General features: G+C 53.0%; 1 protein-coding gene across 1 annotated transcript in view; it reads left to right on the forward strand.

Moving 5' to 3' along the window:
• The first annotated feature begins 6,761 nt into the window (after positions 1 to 6,761).
• The window catches only part of RIN3 (Ras and Rab interactor 3), a 115,854-nt gene continuing 108,817 nt past the window's right edge, over positions 6,762 to 13,798 (forward strand). Inside the window, exon 1 of the mRNA XM_090271326.1 lies at positions 6,762 to 7,130. Coding sequence (XP_090127452.1) covers positions 7,087 to 7,130 — 44 coding nt within the window. The 5' untranslated portion in view covers positions 6,762 to 7,086. The remainder of the gene's footprint in view (positions 7,131 to 13,798) is intronic.

Consider the following 13,798-nt stretch of genomic DNA (forward strand, 5'->3'; position numbering starts at 1 on the left):
CGCTACTGCCCAACGGTGGGCACTTCAGCTTTCTTAGGCAGTAATGCGAGGTAAGTAGGGGCCTGCCTCTCAGCCTTCACTCGCGGTCAGCTCCCCCAGCAGGCCCTTTCTTTATTTTTACCCATTAAAATCCTTCTCCCAGGCCCTGGCTGCTGTGGCTCAGTGGATTGAGCATCGGTCTGCAAGCCAAGTGTTGCTGGTTCGATTCCCAGTCAGGGCACATGAACTAGATTGAACGTCAGGTCCCCAGTTGGGGGCGCGACTGAGAGGCAACCACACGGTGATGTTTCTCTCCTTCTCTTTCTCCTTTCTCCTCTCTCTAAAAATAAAATAAACAAACAAATAAATAGATTATTTTTTAAAAAATCCTACTCCCAGCAACCTCCAAAGAACAGTGGCTTAATAGTGGTAGGATCTCATTTCTGTCCCACAGGAGGATGCTCAGTTAAGGCTGGTGTGTTGCTCCATGTGACTCCATCTGTTGTTGTTGCTCTGTGTCCCTCGCACACAGCTTTGGCCTCACAGCCCAGAAATGCTGCCTACTTTCATCGTGACTGCAGCCTCACGACAGATCTACCGTCAGACCCAGCCAGTTGAGCTGCTCCTGGATTTCTGATCCATGGATATTGTGTAAGAGAGAGAGGGAAAAAGCCTGTTGTTGTTTAAAGGTATTACATTCAGGGGTGATTTGTTACGCATCAATGGGTAGCTAAGACGTTGTGTGTACAAGCTTTAGCCCGTTAGCCCATTTATTCAGCTGTCCTGAGCACCCGGGTGGACACACACGATGAATCAGACGTGGTGAAAGATTGCCCACCTGTACACAAGTGGTTCCCAGGGGATGGGGCGAAATCCTGGGGCATGTGTCCTTGCCCTCGGAGTCCTTTCCCCATCTCTCTACACAGTAGGGTCACAGCGCCTGGTGCACAGTAGGAGCTCTACTTCCCAGAGAACAGCTTCAACCTCCTGGCTTGCCTTCTGGTACATGAGCCAGCTCGGAGATGATGAGCTGCTAATGCTGAGTTATCTGGCCTCTTGTCAAAAATGTGGATTTGTTTCCCAGAGGTTACTGTGTCATAGGCTCTTTCCATTCCCTCACTCCAAGTGCTGCCAAGAGGAAGGACATGTAACCAGGCAAATGAGTCTTCCCCGCGCCAGCTGCTGCCTTCTCCCTGCCTGCAGCCAGTGTTAAGGGCTGAGTCCTTCACCACCCACCAAGGGCCGCCTCCTCCCTGGTCATCCTTCATTCGGGAGGAGGGAACAAAGAAAATAATCTTCTTGAAAAATGTCTCCCTCATGCTGAATCTTTATGAACCATCATGTTGGAGAATCTTGAATTATACCTGAAACTCATGGCCTTGTCTTCTTTCTTTCTTTTTTAAAGATTTTGTGTATTTATTTTCAGAGAGAGGGGAAGGAAGGAGAAAGAGAGGGAGAGAAATGTCAGTCAGCTGCCTCTCGCATGCCCCCAACTGGGGACCTGGCCTGCAATCCAGGCCTGTGCCCTGACTAGGAATTGAACCAGTGACCTCTTGGTTTGCAGGCCAGCACGCAATCTACTGAGCCACACCAGCCAGGGCAAATTCTTAAGTTATGAAATATGCAATACTCTTCTATTTAGTCCACATAGCCAATTAATTCTCACTAAATGCTTTCACTAACTTCCACAAAACACTTTTATCTGACCAACCTGTGGTCGCAACTGATGAACAGTAGTGTTGTAAATTAACGTATCTTTGTTTACACTAATGGGAACAACCAAAGTGAAACAATAAAGGTGTAAGTCAGAACTTCACTCATGCATTGATGACAGGAATGACTTCTCTGCAGAATCAAACAATAGCTTTTGAAAACTGGAAGAATATTTGCTTTATTTTTTGTGCTTTTCATAGCATAATGACTAGAGATTGACACACTTTTAAAAACAGCTTTTTTGAATTATAAGTGATATGCAATATTTGTACATATTTAAAGTTTACAATTTGATTAGTCTTGAGATATATATATAGAGAGAGAGATACATGTTATATATACATGTGTGTGACATGTATATATACATGTACATATACATGTTATACACATACATGTCATATATACACAGGTATATATAACATGTGTATACAAGTATATATACAAGTATATATATAACATATATACATGTGTTATATATATGCCCAAGACTATATATACATGTTACATATATATCCATGAAACCAGCATCACAATCAAGATAATGAATACAGTATTCCCTCACTTATTGCAGGTATTACGTTCTAGACCCCCCCAGTGAAGTAGGAACCTTACATTTATTCTACACTCTTAAACCTACGTAACTTTAACAACCTACGTATACAGTACCGCAAATCCCGCAATATAGCGAAAACTCCGCGATAAATAATTAAATATAATATTTTTAAAATCCTGCGATACAGTGAGGCCACAATATGTGAACCGCGATATAGAGAGGGCCTACTGTACATGCCAGGCTCTATTCTGAACCCCTCACCTACATGAGCTTGTGCACACTCACAGCAACCCTATGAGGTAGACACTATGATTATCCCATCTCGCAGATGAGGAAACTGAGGCACGGGGAGGTGAAGTTGCTTGCCTAAGGTTACACAGCCATGAAGTGGAAGAGCTGGGATTTGAACCCTGGCAGCCTGACTCGAGTCCTTGCTCTCATTGACTACTCTATAGAGTAGGAAAATTTCTGTTCAATGAACATGCTCTGTTTCCTCAAAGACTCTTATCCAACTCAGAGCAGATTTAGGGAGGTTTTGAAAAGCAAGACTGTCTACACGATGAGACTTTTTCCCTTCATTAATTGTACCCAGAAATTCCAGTGGGACTGGGAGTTGACATCCTAAAAGTGACCTTCCCCTGAAAATTCCCACATTCCTCCTCAGGACTGAGTCTATTTGCCCTCACCTGTGTGGAGGGAGGAGGAGGCCGAGGAGCATGTGGGGGTGAGGCCCACCCGCTGAGAACCCCAGAGATGCGAACCAGCCTCGTGTGTGTTGAGACAGTAAGTTGAAGGATTTATCTCTTCCTTCCTATGGTCCTGCCACAATCGGATGTCCTCTGGACCCTCCAAGGAATGGAAGATGGAGAGAGGAGCTGCCGTCATGGAGCCTGGAGCCTTCGGGTGACAACTAACAGAAATCTGGCTCAGATCATGTTCGAGTTTTTTTTAAAAAGGAAAGAAACAGGACTGTATTGGTTCTGGTAACTAAGATGTCAGATGGTACAGATGCCTTGAAGCATATCAGGATCTCGGCCTCTCAGGATGGCACTAGGGCGCAGTCTGTCTCTGCATTGCTTTCCTCCATCTTGACTTTCTTCTTGAGTTCAGTCTCACCTCTTAGTGGTGCAGATGGCTGTCTGGCTGCCCCAAGTTCATACTCTCCCAGCCTAAGGCCAGCTTGGAGTAGGAGGAAGACCGCTCTCTTTCCCAGGCAGTACCAACAAAAATCCAGGGAGGGACCTTATTGGCCCAACTTGGGCCACATGCTCACCCATGAACCAATCACTCTGCCCAGTAAGTATAGGGCTCTGATCGGCCAGACTAGAATCATGTGTTCCCTCAAAAATGGGAGTAGGGTGTTATCACCTCCACCTGAACCCAACTGGGAGGACTGGCCCCTTACAGGGAAACTAGGGACTGGGGTACTGTTACCAACAACAAAAAGAAGGTGAGGACAAGGGGAAGGAACTTGCAGTCCCAAACAGCAGCAAATGGTCACTTCCCAGCAGGGTCCTGAGATCCATGTCCAGGGACAGAAGTGGGGAGTATGAAGACCTGGGAGTGAAAGGGGGACCCAGGAAGGGGGCTGAGGGCAAGCTTGACAAAGACTATAACTAAAAGAGGGTGCTCAGATTTCTGGAACCTTGGCCACTTCCCCTTTGGTCAGTGGCTATTGTGGGGGAGGGAGAGACTTTACTCTCCTAGGTCCTTTAGGCAGGCCTAATGATTAAATCTACATGAGACAGATAACAAGAGAAAATAGCCAAATGTAATTGCATATGTAGGCATGGGAACCCCACATGCATGAGAGAGTGGGAGACTCCGCCTACATGAGCGGTTCAGAGACAGGAAAGTAAAACAAGGTATATATATGACATTCTGAGCTAAGGATCAATCACCTTGAGGCTTCAGAGGTGAAGGTCACGCAGGATGATAAGAAGAGCAGATGTTTCAGTAATCAGATGTTTTCCTTGCCCTACAGATAGGTCAAAAAGTTATCTCTGATAATCTCTTACTATGGGCAAGGCCTCTGATTTAAATTCTTCTAGGTAGTTGCGGGGCAACGGGGCAAAAGTTTCTCTTGAGGCTGCAGGGTCTCAGTTGCCTTTACCTTGAAATAATGTGGGGTGACTCCTTCTGAATCCCTACACTAGCAATAGGGTCAGGGTGGGCGCTTCATCTGGTGACCTCACTGAGGAATTCCGTCTTCCCAGAGAAGGTGAGCAGCAGGAGGCCTGTGGAGTCCTGTAGGGACAAGGCGAGAGCCTGAGGCTGGTCCCATGGAACCCATGCTTTGAGGGGCTTGTCCTGAGTTTCTCAGCAGTGGCCCAGAGAGCTGAAGGAAACTGCTATTTGGGGAAGATATAGAAAATTAGTGATACTCACAGCTCACATCAGCCTAGAAGGCCCTGAAGGGACTGTTCTGGCTACTGTAGTTGCAGAGATCTTGTTCCTGGGGCCCAGGGAGGCCTGGGAGTGGCCTGTGGGCTTGTTTTAGCAACAGCAAAAGACTAATAATGGCACCCTGGAAGCGGTGCCTTCTTGCCACCCCACTTGTACTTATCACTTTTACAGATGATCAAGCTGAGGCGCTAGGAAGTGACTTGTTCGAGGCTCTCTAGCCCGAAGGCCCTGGGGTTAAATTTGAATACAAGTTTGTTGTCAAAGCCTGTATTTTCAAACAGGAAGCTACAGTCCTATCCAGGGACATGTGGAGAAGATGATTCCCATCAAGGGAGGAGAGGAAAGTCAATGCGTCATGGTTATGAACTAATGAGGGGTCTACGGGAATCTGAGCAGAGGAGGAAGTGGGGTGGTTGGAGCAGTCAGGGCGGCCTCCTGGAGGCTGTATTTTCTAAAATAACAGTTTCAGATATAATTTACATAACACACCATTCATTCACTTAAAGTGTACAATTCAATGTGTTTAGTATAGCCACGAAGTTATGCAAACATCAGCACAGTCAATGTTAGCATATTTTCTTTTCCCCCAAAAGAAACCCTGTAACCATTAGCAGCCATTCACTATTCTCCCCTCTCCTCCCAGCCTCTGGCAGCCACCAATGGATTGTCTCTATGGATTTACCTGTTCTGAACATTTCATATAAGTAGAATCCTACAATATGTGCTCCTCTGGGACTGGCTTCTTTCACTTAGCGTACTGTTTTCCAGGTTCATCCATGTTGTAGCATGAATTTGTATGTCATCCCTTTTTATGGCCTAATAATATTCCATTGTACGCATAAACCACATTTGTTTATGAGTTCATTAACTGATGGATATTTGGGTTGTTTCTACTTTTTGGCTATTCTGAATAATATTGCTATAGACACTCATGTACAAATTTGAGGGTGAACATATATCTTCATTTCTTTTGGGTAGATACCTAGGAGTAGAATTGCTGGGTCATGCGGTTTGCCTTTTGAGGAACTGCCGGACTGTTTCCCAAAGTGGCAGCACCATTTAGCATCCCTACCAGGAGTTTGCACTTCGTGTTTCTAAGTCCTGCCAGGCTGAGTTGGTGGGGGTGTCGGGAAGGGCAGGGAGGAGCAGGTGAGGGGAGAGTAGCAGCCCCAGGGCTTCATTCCTGTCGGCACCTCAACTGACTGTGTGGTCTCAGGAGGGTCACCTCCGCTCATTAAGTCTCCGTTTCCTTATCTATGCAATGAAGATGTTGACCAGTGGGTTTCAACTAGGAGTGTTTTGACTCCTAGGGGCATTTAAACTTTGGGTTATTACAAGGAGAAAGTGATGCTATCGGTGTCTAGTGGGCAGAGCCATGAATGCAGCTAAATATCCTGCAATGCACAGGACAGCTCCAACAACAAAGCATTATCTGGCCCCAAATGTCAATGGTGACAAGGCTGAGAATCCCTGCACGAGGCTGTTGTGACTTTGTAGTGTCCAGTTACCGTGCAGTCACTGTGAAATGCTCTGAGGGCAACCCCTGCTCAGCAGATATTTTTGAGTGTCCAGGCACTTAGAATAGAGGCCTCTGTCCCGCCAGAGTTGCTGACTGGCTTTCTCCCTCTGCTCCCATCTAGGTGAGGTACCAGGACAGACGAATCCCTGGCTCGGCAGGTAAACAGGCTGCCTTGGAAGATAGTGAGTTCATTGTCAGTGGAGGCAGCCAAGAGGAGGCAGCGTGGCTACCTGTCAAGGATGCGGAGGAGGTGCTCTGCTTCTGGTCTGGGGCTGCCCATGGGAGATCTTGGGGCTCCTTGGGGCGGGAGGCAAGGCCATGGCTCCCTGTCCCGTGTGAGTGCCCTGCGCAGAGCTCTTGAGTTCCCCACCTGCGGGTCCTCGGCCGGCACGGCGCATGCAAGAGCAGGGAGCGCCTTCCGTGCCAGGCGACACTTTTGTCAAGTTGGAAACGTTCCTCTGAGTTTCCCCCCAGGCTCTCCGGGAGCCGCCTGGGCCACAGCCGCAGTCGCAGCCCCAGCTCGCGGAGGCAGCGCGCGTGGTTGGGCGCCAGCACCGGGTGCCTCCGCCTGGCACCGCCCGCTGCCTGGCCCGGCCCCGGGGGCGCGGCCGCCGGTTTCCGTGTGCCCCAAGAGGGCTCCGGGCCGCAAGCCCCCGAGCCACCGCCGAAACGCTTTTGACAAAAAACCCTTGACCACCAAGGCCAGCCTCTTCCTGAAAGCCCCAATCGCTCCGATACAGGAAGTAGGAGGGAGCGGGCGCCCCAGAGCGCGGCGGCTTCCCACTCGGCGCGCGGTGGCGCCCGCCGGGCCCTTCCCGAGGGCCAGCGCTTGGGACATGCGGGCGCCTGGGCCACTGCAGCCCGCGCCGCCCGGCGCCTGAGCCCCTCCGTTCATCACCTGCGAGCTGCCGGAGGCATGATCCGACGGGCCGGGGCGCCCACGCGCGAGGACCCTGCGGGGTAAGTCCGAGGCCGGAGCCCCCTCCTGCCTGGGTGTCCCCGGCTCCCGCTCGGCCGCGTCCTGTCCGCCCCACTCCCCATCCCCGCGAGAGTGCTCGGAGCTCCCAGTTCCCAGACGGGTCTCGGCTGTGGGACCTCGTGGTGTCGGGCTGAGACTGAACCCCTGGCTACAGGCAAATCCGGACCCTCAGTTCTGCACGGAAGGCGCGGCTCTGGTTACTCTGCAGGCAGGACTCGGAGTCTTGGCTAAACTTTGGAGCCCAGACGCCACTCACTGGAAAGTCAGCTGGCACGCTCGGTAGCTTGGCGCGCGAGAGCGAGAAGGGTATCTCTACCTGTCAGAACCGGGGTTCTGGGGCTGTGTGGACGTGGCCGTCCCCGGGTTCCTGTCCCGCCCGAACTTTGGATGCAAATACGGGCAGTCCCGGCCCTGCCAGGTTCCCGCACCCACCGCTCCGCCTGCCTCCCCGGGTGTCCACAGTCGCTGGCGCCCGGCAGGACAGGGATGGGAGGGCCAGGTCCCCCGTAACTTCGGGCGCCCACGGCCCAACAATAACCAGCCGGCCTAGACCTAGGACCCACGGAGAGCCCCTCCCCCGCTCCTCTGGCAGGTCGGGGATAGTGACCTTCGGACTGGCCTTTGCCAAGCCTGGTTCTTGGGAAGGGACCAGGGCGCCCACAGACTGAGCGTGGCCTGCGGCACCTCTGGCGAGTAGGTTCAGACTGGAGAGTGTGAAGCCAAACCTGTTTGGGAACCAGGTCTCTAGTATCTCATTTCCCCACCCCGAAACCTCAGGCTTCGGAATATTGCTCTGGGCGCGCTATTCGAAGAAGGTTGCCACGCCTCACTCAGTCCAGCAAGCATCCCGGGAAAGCTTCAGGGGGGTGAGGAGGTTCCAGTTCGCAGGCAGATTCTTGGGGAAGACTCTTACAACTTTTGGGGGGGGGGGGCAAAGTTGACAGGCGACTCCAGGATCGCCATTCCCAGCTTTTTGGTTTAGAAGTTCTGGGCCTACTTCTGTGATGGACACTGCTGCTGGCTAGTTCGGTGACCCCAGCTCCCAGGGCCTCGGTTGTAGACTCTGTAAAACAGGAGGCAGCTTGGGGTGGATCTTGTGCAGTGCTGAATTGCAGCGGGGGAGGGGACAGGGAGGGGTGGAGGGGCACAGCTGGAGGTGACTGGCTTTCACTCTCGTGAGGGGGGCTTGGAGGGGCCCTCAAACTAATACATTGAGATGTGATCACCTCCCTCCTTGTCTGACTCCCTGTTGCCCTCCCAGGTGAAAAATTCTGCCTGCATGCTTTCCCTTGGAAGTGACTTCTGAAAAGACAAATGCCATCCAGTGGGAGGAACTGGGGATTCCCTGTTGGGGAAGGGGCCCCAGAGGCAAGTCTCTGACACACACAGTATTGCTGGGTGGAGCCAGCAAGGAGGAGTTTCCCTCAGAGGAAAGGGATGTAAGGGGCCAGAGTCCTGGCATCTCCAACTTCCCATTTTCCTCCCAGGGATGACTTAACCTGACCCGCTTCCTCTTTGTTCATTCCTCGACCAGTTATTTAACCTCTCTGTGCCTCAGTTTACTGATCTATAAAGTGAGGACAAGTGATAGTAACTACCCTTTACAGTTGTTTTGAGGATTAAATGAGAGCATGCATAGAGTTTTGCACCTCGGCCTTCGGGTAAACTTAATAGTTATTGTTATAACTACTATTATCATTTGTTGAGTGAAACCCCTCTGTTTACCAGCTGTTTAACCTAGAACAAGGGACCTGGCATTTGCCTCATCTGTAAATTGGGGTTGATAATAACACCTCCTCTTAAGATGATTTTGAGGATTGGGCAAGTTAAGGGTTAACGTGCCAGCTCAGACCCTCTTAGAACCGTGCCTGACACATCCTAAGTGTTAGATGAATATTGGTTGATTGCTGAAAATGTTTTATTTAAGGACCTTTTGGGTTGAAAGGGTCCCTAGGTCCTATCTCATTTAACCAGGTACAGGAATCCCTTTGACGCCATTCCTGAAAGGTCCTTGTATACCTCCAGTGACGGAGAGCTTGCCGTGACAGTGGCAGCCATTCTGACAGGCCCATAACCTAAGAGAGGAATTCCTGAACTCGATTGCAGTCTACCTCCTTCTCACTTCTACCATCGGAAACCCCGCTCTCCCCGCGAGGGCCCAGCCATTCTTGACTCTCAAGTACCAGAAGGTGGTTGTCAGGTGCCGCTCCCGCTCCCCGTGTTCCCTGGCTGCACATCTACCTGTGTTACGGTGCCCAGAGACGATGAGGAGCTATCATCTATGACCCCTCACCCACACGCCACCCCAGCACCTAGTGGGGTCCCCAGTCCTCACTGAGCCCCGCTTTCCACCTGTCTTCCCAAAGTCCCGTCCTTCTCAGTGGTGGGAGTGGATGTTCAGACAGCTAGGGGGTGCCTCCCACCCTCACCCCTCAGGGCCTAGGATGGGCCATTTGCATGTCGGCCCCTAGAATAGGAGTGTGGGGATCTTGACAAGCTGGGGACAAAGACAGTGCAGACAGGCCGCCCAGTACACTGGGCGCAGACACTTTCTCCCCCTGCAGTCAGGGTCCTGCTGATTCATTGGAGGTTCGGTCGACAAATAACGGCTGCACTAGGTGGGGGTGGGCACCCAGCATTTAACAGAGACCCGGGCCCCTTGCAGCTGACATTCCCGGAGGAAATGGGAAGTCAAAGTAAGAGGAGTGGGGACCCAGAGAGGCTGTTCTGAAGCAGGTGGTCACAGAAGCAAGTCCACTCCAAGGAAGTGGCATTTATCGGAGGCCTGAGGGAGGCGAGGAAGGAGAGGCAAGGCCCGGGCGGCGGTCTCTGGCCCGTTGGGAACTCTGAGGTCAGGGAGGCTGGAGCAGAGTGTGGGAGGTGAGAACAGATCGGGGCTGGTCAGGTGGGGGAAGGACCAAGGGCCACCGGGGGCGGAGGGTTGCACACAGGGGCGACCCGATTGGGTTTGGGGCTGTACTGAGGACAGACTGCCAGGGGAAACCGAAGCAGATGCAGGGAGGCCCCCCCGCGGCAGCCAGCGTGGTGGCCAGGACAGAGGGCGTTGGCCTGGAAAGAGTGTGAGTGCAGCGGTGAGAAGCTAGAGCCCAGGATGTGCTGAGGGACTGGAGGTGAGGCGGGGGAGACAGGGCCGAGGATGGCGCTGCTGAAGCGGTGACAGCTGAGGGCCAGATGCCAGATCTGTGCAGGGGCCACTGAGCATGTGCGCGCAGAGCCCACACTTCCGAAGGTTTGCTACACTGAGGGCATCGAGGGCCTGCTTAAGACTGCACTGGAAAAAGAATTCCGCTCTTGGGAAAAATGTGACCATCACAGACGGAATCCAACCCCCTAATGTAAAGACAAGGATATGGAGACCCCTCAAAGAGGAAGTGCCTTACTCCAGGTGCAGCTGGCCCTAGAACTCTGGGCTCTGGAGCCTGGGGTCGGCAAGGGGCTGCCTGAGCAAGTGGCTTTCTGTCTCCTGTCTAACATAATGTGAGGGTCCTGTGGAACCCTCGAGAGGGGCCCCTTAATGACTACAGCTGCTAAGACAGGGGCTCTTCTAGGGTGGGGCCCCCAGAAGAGTGACCAGGGATGCATTCAGGGACCCAGTTCCCAGCTCCAGCTCTGCCCACTGGCCTGGGCCTCTTTGCTTGCAAATGCTCCCAGGTGGTCCTGGGTGGTACTCAGCTGGGAGACCCACCCCCTCCCAGGCCCCAAGAGAAACTCTGGCCTGCAGGCTGACCGGCTCAGACATGCACTCTGGGCCCCCAGAAGCCCCCGTGCACCCCCTGGGAAGCCTGTGGGAGTGCAGAGGGTGGGGGCACAGGGTCTGTTTGGGCCGTGGGGGTCTCAGCACATTGGTCCCAGAGGCCCTCCTTCCCACCACCCCCACCACTGGAAAGGTCCTACCCTGGGCCTGGGGCCCTGTTGGATGATCTTTTCTGAGGCAGAAAGTGTTAAAGCTTAAAATGTTACGAGAACACCTGCATTTTAATCCAGGAGATCAGGAAATCAAAACCAGAAACCAACCAGGAATAGGTGTGACATTTTGAATACTCAGAAGACCTTTTACATGAACTACCGGTACTTATTTACCGAGCAATTTTAGAGATATTAAATCATACCTTTCTACTTAGATTCATAAACTTGCAGATAAAAGGGATCAGAGCTTTTAGTTCCATCTCTTTCTGTCCCTCAAACAGTTGGCACTCAGTAAGTGTTTGAGGATGATGCTACACTGAATGACATTTTAAAAATCGCCTCTTAGCCTTTTCTTGTGTGTCCTGAAGCACCTGGACTTTTAGAACTATTGGCGAGGCAGCTCAGACCTCAGGGCGGGGCCCAGGAGGGGGTGGCGCAGGACTGGGAGGTGAGGAGCCTGTCTCCCCTTCTGCAGCAGGTGGCGAGATCCCCTGAGGCCACACCCCTCCCCCAGTCGGGACAAGGAGGGAATCAGGTGGAGACCCTGTGCAGACCCCATTTCCAGCAATGTTCCCCTCACCCCCCTCAGGCAGCTGAGCTTCCTCACATCTCTGGGAGAGAGGCTGGGAGAAGGTGAAGCCAGCTCACAGATAGATCCTGCATTGTCGGACAAAAGAATGGCGTTATCTGGGTGTACAGGTTCCGGGGGAGCCCTGGCTGGGTCAGTGGGTCCCACGTGCAGGTCTGTGGTCCGCTGAGAATTTAGGAAAAGAAGGCTATTGTTGTGTGTGTGTGTGGTGTGCGTATCAGCCAAGGTTACCAAACTGTCTTCTCTTGGGCAGAACTGTTCTTTATTCTGAGATTAGGCCTTTTGCCGTATTAGGCCTCTTTTCTTTTATGACGTGATTGGGGAAGTTGGTGGTGGTTGTCAGTTTTTAACGTCTTTTTAACAAAAGAAAAGGCTGCTGAAGGGAAGTCTGAGAAACACTGCTCTGGCTGCGGCAGTGGAATTTGGGCAGCCTGTCCCCCCTTTCCTGCCCCCCCCCCACCTGGTCCCTGCCACCTGCCTGGCAGTGAGTTGGACTGATTGTATCGTCCGGCGCTGACTTTGAAGATACTTAGGGACTTACATGCTGTAGGATGTCAAGGGGGCTGGAGGGGATCTGTAGGGTCCCCTCTGGTGATTTGTGATTGGACTCTAGGAAGCAAGTCTCTTACTCTCTGGGCCTCAGTTTCCCTGTTAAAATGAACTCAGTGACGTCTCAGGTCCCTGCTCAGCCTGACACTCAGTGATTCCCAGAGTTACTGGCCAACGGGCAGTGGAAGCTGGTCTCCCCGGGCAGTAGGAGTTCACGGGGTTGAAGCGCCATTCAGAGATGAGTGTGCCTTCTTCCTTCAGCCTATGGAACGATCTAGAACATAGAGGTGCACGTTCATAAGAGACAAAGACCCAGAAAGGAGTCTTCTATGTTATCACCCTGATCAGAAGGAAATAGTTTTTTCATCACTGAGGGTTTATTTTTGAAAAACTAATTTTGGAAAAAAGTGCATTGGTTTTGGGACCCCACTTTGGGACAAGGCTTCTGCCTTCCTGGTAAAAATGGCTGCCTGGGGTGGGGGGTGAGTGGAAAGGTGGGGCTGGAGTGAGCAGATCTGCAGGCAGCCCCCACTCTGGCCATATGGTGCAGGAGCTGTGGGGTGCGGGGGTCTCAGCAGCCTTGTGTTGCGGGGCTCCTGGCTGGAGGGCTGTCGTGGCTCTGGAGGGATAAGTTCTGAGGGGAGGCCCTGCAAGGGAGGCTCGGGCTGAGGGAAGGGGCTCCCCGCCAGGCAGGGCAGGCCGGGGCCTCTGCACAGCATCCCAGTGCTGCCCCAGGGCAGCCAGCCGGCCCATGCAGGTGGGGGCAGCCGATGACACTGTGGCTCTCCGCCACCCTCCTCCAACACACACCCATCATACCGTAAAACCAGTCCCTTCCCTCCTGCCGTGAAGGAGAAGAAAGAGGCAGGTGGGCACAGCGGAACCCTGTCCTCCGCCTGGGAACCCACAGAGCGGTGGGGAGGACCTTACTGACTCCGTACCTGTGCGGCTGTCGGCCTCAGGCCTTTGATAGAAGAATCTGGAAGCCGCCATCATGGCCTCTGCCTCTGGCTCTCCCCGCTGGCCAGGACGCCCTGTGCAGCCTCAGACGGGTCTCCTGTCCACAGGTGGGGGGGGGGGGGCACTTGGAGGCGGCCCCCCAGTGGCTGAAACCACTCGGGTGGTCTGGGGCTTTGAAAGGGACAGCAGAGCCCCTCGCCCCCATCTTGCGGATAATTCCTGAGTGTGCCCCTGCCCCAGCTGGTACATGTTTGAGCAGCAAGCCCGCCCGCCATAAACCGTCAGTTCCCTTTCAGAAGCAGCGGCGAAGGGAGTGGTTGTGGTCAAGGCCGGTTGCTGCTGTGTTCTTGGTGGCACCAGCACGCTCAGGCCACACCCTCCCAGTGTCTGCACCAGCCTGAGGGACGGACCCCTGTGTCCTCCGGCCTCGGACCAGGCAGGAGAGCCCCCAGAACCTGCGCCACCCACAACCTGCAGCTCAGGAGAGGGAGGCCAGTTGGGCACCTTTGAGCTGGTGCTTGAGGGGCTGCCCTGCAGGGCTTCCTGCATGACATGCCCCCCGCCCCCATTGAAGGTGGCCCCATTTCATCACTGACTCTGGGATCTTTATCAAAGCCAAGGACT

Source organism: Furipterus horrens, unplaced genomic scaffold (assembly GCF_987537825.1).
Source record: "Furipterus horrens unplaced genomic scaffold, mFurHor1.1.pri manual_scaffold_3, whole genome shotgun sequence".
Lineage (NCBI taxonomy): Eukaryota > Metazoa > Chordata > Mammalia > Chiroptera > Furipteridae > Furipterus > Furipterus horrens.